The sequence below is a fragment of the Sesamum indicum genome, linkage group LG9 (assembly GCF_026168435.1).
Source record: "Sesamum indicum cultivar Baizhima isolate 11 linkage group LG9, ASM2616843v1, whole genome shotgun sequence".
Lineage (NCBI taxonomy): Eukaryota > Viridiplantae > Streptophyta > Magnoliopsida > Lamiales > Pedaliaceae > Sesamum > Sesamum indicum.
The window spans coordinates 1370654-1382900 of record NC_142665.1 but is presented as its reverse complement, the minus strand read 5'-3'; the positions used below and the strand labels follow the sequence as shown (position 1 = coordinate 1382900).

At 33.5% G+C, this 12247-nt stretch overlaps 1 protein-coding gene and 1 non-coding gene across 2 annotated transcripts; one reads left to right on the top strand and one right to left on the bottom strand.

Moving 5' to 3' along the window:
• The first annotated feature begins 4872 nt into the window (after nt 1–4872).
• TRNAL-AAG (transfer RNA leucine (anticodon AAG)) lies at nt 4873–4953 on the top strand. Its single transcript has one exon. It is a non-coding gene; the product is annotated as a tRNA-Leu (tRNA).
• Nucleotides 4954–8741: 3788 nt separating this feature from the next.
• Nucleotides 8742–10632, bottom strand: LOC105169982 (arogenate dehydratase 3). The gene has a single exon (XM_011090544.3). The coding sequence runs from the start codon at nt 10529–10531 to the stop codon at nt 9200–9202; it is 1332 nt and encodes a 443-aa protein (XP_011088846.1). The 5' UTR covers nt 10532–10632; the 3' UTR covers nt 8742–9199.
• Between the last annotated feature and the right edge of the window lie 1615 nt (nt 10633–12247).

Below are 12247 nucleotides of genomic sequence, written 5' to 3'. Positions count from 1 at the left end.
AAATTGGAAAAAGGGGTCCAATTGACGTGACATTCTTAAGTCAAGGACTATTATTTTATTTTCTTTAATTCCTAAATAATAATAATTAAAAAAGAAGACCATATGTAAGTATTTACACTATCTAAATGTCGTGCTCTCGTGGCCCAATTTTACAGGATGTTTGAAGGATTAGATGCACTCATGTTACAAGTTGATTATAATTTATTTTTTTTAAAACGTGAAAATTATGTTAGTGGATAATTTATAATTGGCATATGGTTTTTGAAATTTATTTTGATCTTGTAACAATTAATTAATTTGAATTTATGTATGAATAGAAAACATATATCCTATTGATTTTTTCAAAGTTTCATGCATGAAAAGAAATTATAAATTAATTATAGAATGTAATTGTGAGATGAAATTCCAATTAATTAATGTACGATGGGCATATAATCAGACCAAGGGCAAAGTAGGAATTACGTGAAAAATATTAACGGTAAAAAGGCCCAATTAGGAAGGAAGAGAAGTACATAATTACCCCCTTACCCCTTAGGATGCCACTAGTATCAAATTAGTAGATGAATCCATTTGCAATACTCTCAACACATCCCGTATCAATGGATCATCAGGAATTCTAATCTAAATCGGGTTTGGTTGAATATAAGCTAATCACATGATAATTATAATATACTTATTATGTGATTAATATATAATTAAAAAAATAATCAATTACATAATTTATGTATAACACTTGCTTTTATAATTGATTTGATTCAAACGAATCAATTTATATACATTTTTCCATCGATCATATGGTATATGTTTCATGTTGATACCAAGTAAAAGGAAATGTTGCTTTTGAAATTAAAAGCACTTGGATTGGATGATGCTCTTTTTTGGAACTAAAACGAAAATTTCCTAATTGTAATTAGTTAATTTACTATCCCAACACCACCACCACATCAATGTCATTTTCTTTCCAATCCAAGATTCAAGAATCCTAATTGATCACCGCTTATGCAGTACAAGTAGCTTCAGCAGAAATTCTTAATCAAATTAAATTTAATTGAAAATTAAATTATTCATAAAGTAAATATAATATATTTATCATGTATTTGATTTTTTTTTTAAAAAATTATATAACAATTCATTTCTTGATATTCGATATGAATTTGTATTGTCCTAATTTGAGGTGATACTTAGAAATTATGGACCAACACAGTGTGTAGTAGTATCATACATGGTTTTCTAATAGAAAATTATATATTCTAATAATTAAGATGCATTGGATTTACTACTGTCACCATTTGCCTAAATAAATTAGGTACTAGTGATGGGGCAAGAGCAAAAAAGAAGTCGTCCATTTTTCACCTCACAGTGAAAAAAGTCAAAACAAACAGTAAAAACAAAAGTTACTGTCGCGCAATCACCTGGACTTCCGCTGGGCGGAAACAACGGTGGCGGATTTGCCGCTTTTGTTATGTCGAGGAAATTCCGCCACCGCGTCAAGAACCGAGTCCCGATACTTGTTCGGCATCGCCACCGCCCTCCCCCTAGTTGATCGCACAACCGGCGGCGGGGCCAGCTCCTTCGCCTCCGCCGTCGCCAGCTCGCAACCATCATTCCACGCTTGCCCGAAACTCTGACGCCGGTGCCCGACGAGCTTCTTCCGGTCGCGGAGCTCAGCTTCTCCGCCCGTTTTGCGCTTCCGATTTTGAACTTTTTCTTCTCTATTTCTGAGGTTTTCTTCGTAGTCGCGTAAAGAATTCTCTGCAACTTCTAGAAGCGCATTCAAGCGTCTATTTCGCCTCTCTTTTTCCTCCCTTAATTCTACATCTGAATCAGCAGCAATTTTCACAGTAGTCATATGCTTCACTTCTTCTTCAAGAACGACAAATCCATTAGGTTCCCCTTTTGACCAATGCGCTGCTTCATCAACAACTAATTCAGCAATCGCATCAAAATTCAAGTCATTTCCATCACCAGAACCCGCTTTCTCACCGGAAGCAACGGCCGCCGCCGCCGTGGCCCGGATTTCCAATTCATTTACACCGCTCTCCACCCCAGGAGACTCGGAACCATCATCCTCAGGAGGAGCAACATTCAAGTCGATACCCAATAAACCCCTTTTCTCTACTTTTCTCGCGATGACTACTTCTTCGTCTTGGCGGAAGTGGGAAGGCTTCCCAGTGGAACCCGGTGCCGCAGCGGCGGCGGAGACGGTGCCAAGAATCTTGCCAAACAACATTTCCGGCCTGAAATTCTCACCACATCCACCAATCGACGCCATTGATGACAACTGAAGCTATAATTAATCAAGAAGCAGGAATCTCTTCCTCTCTTACCGATTTTTCAGTTCATGAATCTGTTGATTCATTCAGATCGCGAGGAAATCAAAGAGATTAACACTGTCTACGACTTTGGAAGAGGGAAGAAAGGGACAGAGTAGTAATAATAATGAGACAGAAACAAGCAGCACACCCGATTCTAACACTCTTATCATTTTACATTACAAAAATTAAATTTCTAACTATTACTTTTTTTCTCATTTATTTCTGGGCCTTCAACGTTGTTTTTTCCTTTTAAAATAAGTACTCATGACGTGGCACTTGAAGTGTCCACGAGGGTGATCACGTGGCGGGATGTGATTGGGCAGTAGCAGCTCCAATGTGAGGACAAAAGTAGCCGATGTGACCAGAATCTCAATCATGTACAATCTTGGATGTTGCTTCTCCTGTCACTTGATGGCTCAATAGCCCGAAATGCTGTCGTTCTCCGCTTAGTCTTAGTTTCATCATTTATTCATTTACTTTTTCTTCCCATATATTAATTATTTTTCCATTTTTGGTGAATCCCCTTGCTTGCAGTGTATCGATTTAAAAGATTGATCAATCATATAATAAATTAATTTTTATCATATATTTTGATGAAAAATTAAGAAAATAAATACAGTGTATTGAAAGTTTAAATTTAAGTCGAACTTGATTATATTTAAATCAATTATATAAAAATATAATCTTAAAAAATAATTAATTATATGATAAATATATTATATTTATTATATAATTAATTCGATTCTATTAAACTTAATAACCATAAAAATTTTCAATTCAACCACATGATCGATGCAATTCACATGATATTTATTTTAAAAATATTATTCTTCGATGAAATTGCAAAAATTAAACAAAATGTGTAATATAAATAATATGGATACAAACTAATAGCGTGGCTATAAGTGAGGTTTTATAAACAAGTTAAAGGTCATACATTTGAATTCTATTGAATATGTGTATAATTGTCTCACTTTATGTCAGTTTATTGAAATTTATTTCATGATTTTTTGTTAAATTTATGAATCGAACGAATTAATATATTATTTTGTTAATCAATTTATTGAAATATTAAATATTATAATTGAGTTGTCGTTTTAAAATATGAATACAAATAGGGGAATGAATGAAATATGGAATTGGAAGAGGAATGAAGGGTAGATCAATAATAAATGCACTTGTTGTCCATTTTCGAAAAATGCGACTTACGATGGTTGGAGTAGTTATTGTTTCATACATACATTACATAAAGTGCTACAGCGGATTTTTACGACACACCGCAGCGGAAAATGGACTTGACTTTAGGACAATGGTTAATGGACCAGCTACCGCACAGTAGCCCCCAGGTGCAAACCCTTACAATCTTTTACGATGGAAAAAGATAATTTTTTTTTTTTTAAAATCATGCATCAGTTGTTGGGCTTTCATAAACATTCACATTAAGGCCCAAATCACTAAATGCAGCCTACCAACAATTTGATAAGGGGCTGAGATCCGGTTTTGACCAGATTTTGGTCCAAAACCCATGATCTGCCCGAATGCCCATATGTACTTTTACAACTCGCTCTATTTGGAATCCGGTTCGGGTCTTATTAAGCCCGTTAACTTATTATATCAAAAGAACAATAAATAAAAAAGAGGCGATATAACAATGCAAGCTAAAAGGGTGTCTGATAAAATCATCTTACGTTTTATAAATTGTTTCAACAATTTAAAGGTGTTTAATTTTATTTTAAAATAAGATATTAATATAATAAACTCCTTAATTATATTGTAATAACAATACAAATGAGTATCAAATTATTAGAATTAATATAAGTAGATATTATTTTGTAATATATCTATCTGTGTAAAATCATTTTAGAATATTCTAGAAATACACAGTTTTGTCAGTTTTGGCTCGACTGAAAGATTTAAATTAGATCTATGTATTGTCAAATTTAGGACAATTAGATGGTCCAGGTAAGGTAGGTTGGTACGAGTTAGGCCTATCCAACTCACTAGGTCTCATTTCTAATACTATTTTATTACCATTTATATCACATGCTCATATTGTCGATGAAATTCAAAACAGTCAAATGAATTTTCTATTATATATATTTAAATTAATTATAAGACAAATATAAATATATTTGTTATGTAATATGAATAAGACATAGGACTTATTCAATTAATTTTACTTGCTAATATTAAAACTTGTGAAGTACTAGAGCAGGTTTGTAGACTTGTGATCCAATATACATTCATATTTGATATAAAGTCTGAAGTCTCTCAACTTAATATTGAAATGATGACTTATTTAGGATGAGTACTATTTAATATAGACTCTATAATCCTTCAAATATATTTTGAGAGAGTATTGTGATCAACCAATTTGTATCATAATTTAACTCCAAATAAAGTTCCGATTCATTTGTTTATATGATAGCGTGATTATTTGGCTCAAGTCCGTAGATCGAGAGGTGCGTGCTTGGGCGCTACCAAGACTGCATACAAGAGTTGACTTGAATTGATTTCAAATACAACATATAATATTCCTTGGCATTCATAAGCAAAAGTTGAGATGGCCGAGTTGGTCTAAGGCGCCAGATTAAGGTTCTGGTCCGAAAGGGCGTGGGTTCAAATCCCACTCTCAACACTTGATTGTTTTCTCTTCCTTTTTTTAGTTTATTTTTTTATCCCATACATAAAAGTTGACGGCAGCGCCTGCCTACACCAACACCAACACCATCCTCCCTTCTTTCTACTTGCAATTGAATTTACCAATATATTTTTAAGCAATTCAGATGGGACCCCACCGCCTGCCTACACTACACACACCTATCTTCTCTCAAATCAATTTCACACACACCACCTCAACTATAATATTTTATAGTTAATAATAATTGTCCGACAATTATAGATCCTTAGTTAATATAGTGAGGTTTAAATATTAGTCATATTTAAAAATTCTGATAAATATTTTTATTATAATTAAAATCATGATATATATATATATGATTAATTTTAATTTTTCACATTAAATTATTTGATAATTATTAATAATATTAATTTACTATAACTATAAACAGCGATCATTTATATCTAATTTTTCCAAAGTATATTGTATTTAAAGAATTTTAGATGGTGAATTAATTTAGATATCATCCCAAGAATTTTTGTTAAAAAACAACATTAAAATAAAATTAGAATAATAATAATAATAAGGTAGGATGAGTGGCTAAAAATAGTGTACGTCAACAATGAAGTGATATAAAAGGCGATAGAGTGAGAAAGCAGTGCAGCTATCCTTTGAACCAACACCAACAAAGCCCTCCACCACACACCCCTTTTTCCCTCTCCTCACCAAACCCTCTTTCTTTAATTAATTAATATTTCATCTATTTCTTAATTATTGTTTCTGGAGTTATTGATTTTTCCTTAAAACTTAAGTTATTTTTTTAATTACTGTTCACGCTATTTGCTCTTTTCAATTTTTAGAAAATATTTTCAAACTATTTTTAGTGAAATCTTGATACATAAAAATACATGTTAAAATATGCTATGTATAATTTCTCTATTTTAATTATTTATTTATCAAATCATTGTCCTTTTCTCTCTTTTATATTAATTAATGTTATTATTATTATTTAATTGGTTGAGGTGCAATTTGACTATTGGAGTGGGGACCCACTTATTAATACTTCACCAACTCTCTTGCTAGGAACCCTTATTCTAATGTATGTGCACATTGTGACACAACATCACACACTCACCACTCCACTTTATACCTATTCTTCAAATCATCAAATTATAGTGTGTAACTAACATACAAGTTGAATATAATTTTATTACTTCTAATATGTCACAATTTTTAATTAAATTTAAACCAAATTAAATCCATGTTTTTGAAATTAAATTTAACTACAGAAATAGTCATTGTCCTGTAAAATTACAACTACACCTTAAAAGGGTATCAATGTAATTTACATCTTTGTTTTTAAAATGAGTTTTATTAGCTCATCAACATTTTATTTTATTTTTCGTTTTTTATTGGTCTTATATTATCAATTTTTCAGAAAAGCTACCAAACATTGTTTCTACATAACCTTATTAATTTGCTTGAAGAACCATTTTCAATATTTTGGAAAGCTTATAAGTTGGCTCTGAGTTCTAACACCTTTTGATTTACATTATACTTTGAAAAGTTTGAAGTTGTCCTAATATGTTTTGGCTATTCACACTTTATATATGTTTGTACCTACTTCATGAACCTAATAACACAAAAACGGACTAATTTAACAAATTGTGGTATGAGTTTGAATTGGGCGTACTCGAACATGTCTATTTCAATCATTCATAGAGTCGATATCGAAATTAAACACGAAAGAGGCCTAAGGTTAGATAAATTGGGTTTTCATCGTTCAAAATTGCACCAGCTACGATCTTATCACACTTAAATTCATGAGAAAGCAGCATATATTTTTGTATGAAAGTATCTATGTTACAGAAAACTGATTTATTATATTATTAGAGTGAATCGAATTTTTATTATAAATTCCATTCCATTTCTTATTATGTAATATGTACACATAGTGTGTATAGAATTATTTTTTAAATAAATAAAATAACATAATCTTTTAAATGTAATAGATTTAATAAGACTTGTTTTAATAGAAAATTTAATCCGTATATAGAAAATAGAATATCCTCTATATTTAATAGTAAATAAAAAAAAAAGGTCTTCCATATTTGTTGCTTGAGCCAATCATTATTTGCCACGTTTCGAGTATTGATCCGCCAACATGTCAGTTTCACTGGTGTTGGTGATGCAAGGCGAAATGGGCTGTTACATCACTTTTCCCCGAGACAAAAGCACGTGATTGGGTGAAAATCTTTTAAGGGTTGAATATATTTTAGGATAATTACATTCTTTTTTTCTTAAATTTAGTATAATTTTATGTAGACTTTTTATGATTGGAGAAAATATATTTAGCACTTTTAAGATATACTTTTGTCTAATAAATAAGTTTTACATCAGTCAAAATTCACTAAATTTAATTATATTAATAAAAAAATTAGAAAAATAAAGTTATATTTACCCTTATACATCTTAATATATTAATGCATGTGAGAAGGGGTATATCTTCACTGTTATAAGGATAATTTAGTTCGAAAAGAATTGTTGAAATTTTAATAAGTCAATTTTAAGTCAATTAAGGGTAAAAATCAATTTTCATTCAATATTTTTGTTAATATCAACAAATTCGGTGAATTTTGACTAATTGGGGGACTTATTTATTAGGCGAAAGCAAATATAAAAAATACTAGATATAATTTTTCAAATCATATAGAGTCTACTCGTAAATCCATGTAACCTCAGGGGATGAGAGTACAATTAACCCTACAGTTTATTTTACCCCTCTCCCTCAATTATACTTCCAACTCTCGTTCATCCCCCTAAATTAATTATTATATGTAAAAAGTGTAATTAATAATGCATTTAGATTAAATTAAAGTAATAAATTAGCTTGAGATATGCAAAATAAATACCAATCATGAGAAATTTATTTTATTCATTTGAACTAAAAAGGAAGTTATTGGTTTGGCTTTTCTTGACAAATGGAAAAATAAAATTGATTAAAAAAAAAACAAACTTGAAGAAATGTTTGGAAAAGATATGAAGAAATACACTTTTATTTTAAATTTTTGTGAAGAATATATATATTTGAAAATGAAGATGTAATGATTTATCTTAATTTAAAAATATTTAGATTGAGTAGTGGATAATTTAAGTTTAAAAATATCTTTTTACACTCAGAGATTTTTGTATATAGTGAATAGAGATAGATGTTGGAGTGGGTGAATTTGGTCACATGTTCAACATGAACTTCAACCCATCAACTTCCTTTGGAGATCCAACAACTAATCATTTTACACCCCAACACCCTAACCATTTATTTGTTCCATTCCCTAAAAAAATAATGTCTATATTTTTAATGATTATACACTAAAAATTACAGTGAAATTATAACAATAGTTTAATAAAATTGATGTACAATTTAGTTTATTTTTCATAAAATATATTTTTATCATGATAAATATTTTAACTATAATTTTTTAAAATACGATTAACAATCATTTGCTTGACAATAACCCATCACTGTTTAGCTTGGCGATTCAAATTTCTAACTCCATCCAAATTCACAAGAAAACTACACCCTAAACTATACCCCAACAACTCAACTTGGATTCAATAACTTTGTTTTCACATTGAATTCCAACAAATGTATCAATTTTTTTTATCGAGTTGAGCTGAGGACGAGCTTTAATTTTTTTTTAAAAAAAAATAAAATGTGAATTTATTATAATAAAATAATAAGGAGTTGGAAATAGCTAAGTCAATCTAACATTGAAATAGTGAGGGATAATAAAAGCAGTATGAAATTCCTCAATTCTCAATGTTTTTATATAAGAAAACAATTCAAAAAAATAAAAATAAAAATGTACAGGATTTGCTTACCTACCTCTCCAAAGCTTTTAGAGGTAGCTAATGCAGTGGACCATATACACTTGTACTCCTTAATTAATTAATTTTACACGAAATGCCCCACAATCCCACTTTAATTACATATCTACCCACCATTTCCTAACATTTTTCCTCTCTTCCCATCAAAATAAAATATATATATATATATATATATTCAAACCTACCCCCAATACCAGAACAGCAGATCCAATGTAGTACGATTCAAGCGGAATGGTTGTTGTATCTAATTCGTCCATCTTTTGATTTCTTTTTGGGTGGTTGTTGCAATTTTGTAAAAAATAATAGGCCAAATCAACAATTACCAGAAAGATATGGGGTAAAAATGGGAAAGGGAAAATTGGAGAGGTAAAAATGTTTAATCCCCGGCGGTGGAGGACGGCGCCCACGGCGTCATGTCCATAGGGTAGCTTCCGAGTACCCTCAAAAAGGAGGTGAACTCCTGAACCTCAGCCAACGCGTTCTGAGCCCTGACCTCCGCCATCGACGCCTCGAAATCCACGTAAAACATGTACTCGAAGTGCTTCGCCGTTCCCACGTTGGCGTCGTCGACCAGCCGGATCGGCCGGTTCCTGTGTGGCCGCGACTCGATCTTCGTCAGGCTGATGTTCCGGAAAGCGAACGCCGACAGCACCTTGAACAGCACGCTCGTCCCCTTGTCGTGCGCGAAAACTATGCTGGTCTTGAATGGCCGGTCCGTCCGAGGGATTATCGGTTCTCGGGCTAACATCACAAACCGGGTAACATTGCCGGAATCATCCTGGATTCCGTCGGCCAGGATCTGCAGGCCGTAGAGCTCGGCGGCGCGGGCGGAGGCGATTGCCGCGGTGTCCCGGAGGTTGTTCGTCGCGATGTACTCGGCGGCCCCCGCGGTATCGTCCACTGCTTCACGGGCAACATTGAGGCCCATTTTGGTGAGGGTGTGTTCGCATTGGGAGAGCGCTTGTGGGTGGCTAATCACGCGCGTGAGGTACTCTTTTCTGACACCCGGGAGAGCTAGGAGGCAGTGGTGGACAGGAAGCTGGACTTCGCCCACTATGTGGAGGCGGTGGCGGAGGAGGAGGTCGTAGTTGCGATGGATAGAGCCTCCCAGGGAGTTCTCCACCGGGAGCACGGCTCTGTCGGCGATCCAGAGCTCAACGGCTTGGAATGCGACTTCGAATTGGTCGCAGGGGATTGCTTCGCAGTTGGGGTAAGCTTTCCCGGCGGCGGCTTCGCTGTAGGCTCCGGGGACACCTTGATACGCAACTCGGAGATGGGAACCATGCATCGGCGCGGGTGACAGGTCAGCGATGCTCAGGGGCTTGGGAAGGGGCGTGGGTGAGTTGGAATGTTCTTTGACGGGGACGAGGTCGAGCGTGGGATGGCCATTCACGGCGGCGACGCCATCCGCACCGCCGCTCTTCTCGGTGTCTTGCTGCTGAGAAACCACTTTGCTGGCAAGAATGGCGCACGCACTCTGCCACTCGTGGCGGGCCCTGCCCACATGCCCGGAGGCGAGGTTTGAGCCACTGGTTTGAGCGGCGCTGGAACTGGAATTGGCGTTGACATTGGGCGCATCAAAACGAGAGACACACTGAATAAGGTAACGAGCCTGACCAACTCGGTGGGGGGTGAGGCCAAGACCCGGGGACGCCGCCGCCGTCCGGAATAAAGATTTCAGATCTACAAGCGGAGTAAGGGATTGCATGTTTGAGGGGGGCCCAAATGGAAGTAAAGAGGAAAAAGTTAATTGGGGGGGGAGTAGCTTGTAGTTCTCTGTGAGAAGGGAACATCCAAGCTGAGAAAGAAAGGGAATTGGGGCAAAGGGGTATTTATAAGTGGGAAATGAGGTTTTCATGTGGTCACAACGATGGGGCGGTGAATTGGGTGTGGTCAATCCCTCACCTACCCTATTTTGCCCCTCTCATCAAACATTTTTTATAAAGAAATTCCTCACTATCCCTAATTTATGATGCATAATACAAATTCAAGATTAAGTAAAAAGAGGGGTTTGGTGAGATGGGAGTTTTGGTAATAGCCCATTAACCATGTCCCTATCATAACTACATATTTACACCAAGACCAAGAGATTGATAACCAAATTCAAATCAGAGTCATCAATACATCATTTCATCTAATTAAGGATCCAAAATTTACATTTTTTCTTTGTAAATAACTTGTCATGTTTCTATTTAATTATTATTCTATATATTACATGATTTCAAAGGCAATTCAAAACAAATGGCAATCATTTTCCTTCCTTTACTCTTCTCCAATATTTGGATTCTGTTCTTTACTCAAAAATACCATTTTCCCCAAGTTTCAGACCATCTTTACTCATTTCCTTCTCTATAACATCCTTCTCAATTCTCACTATCTTTCTATCTGTTTTCAACGTCACAACTCTATTTCTATATTTCATCAGTAAACCAACACACTTGATGTGCATACATAATTTACATGAATCCATAAATTTACAATTATATATTATAAATTATATAGTGTAATGTAATTGATTACTTCTTTCAAATTATATATTATCATATAATAAGTGATGTTGTCCATGTTTTAGATTGTGGATTCATCGTTAATGAAGTGGTCCATCTTTTATCTCAAAAATTGATCATCGATGAATCTTTTTTAAAAATTGAGTAAAAGAAAATTTCTCACACGTGAAGCAAACAACAAAGTATAATACAACTCTGATGCATTACAATCGCCCTTTCGTTGTATATAACGTGACCATATGCCTTTAGTACCGTTTCTTGATCCAATTAATTAATATTATATAATTTGCTATATAATAAATTCAGATTTCCATCAACTCAATTTTAATTAAAATTCCTCATTAGACTAAAATTAAACAATGGATCAGCAAATTTCAAACTACTGAATTTAAAATTTGTTATTATTCAATAAAAAATAGTCCAAAATTAAAATTGAATGATTTAAATTCTTTAAATTTAAAATCATTGAGATAAATCCAAATTATATGTTATTAAAACATTCAAATTGTAAAATCATATTTTATTAACACGTGAGAACATTTCTAATCAGCTTAAGTTCTAGAAAATATTGACTTTTAATTAATTAAGTTTCTAATTAACTTTTTTGTTTTAATAAACATTCAACTTGGGACGCTTTATTAACGTGACAGGGCAGTAACAAAAGTAGGTGAGATTAATCTTTAAGCAGCCAAATTAAAATTAAAAAAAGTTGGAGAGCTGACTGCGTGTTAATGTATGTATATGTAGATAAATTAATAATACATCTAGAAGTGGGAAGCTTCTCCCGTCACTAACATAAAATAAAGGTATATATAATTTTTTATTACTTTTTAGCCTAATATATTACAAAAGTTCTTATTTAATTTTAAATTAAAAAATATATAATCGTACAAAAGAAATTATAATGGAATTTAATC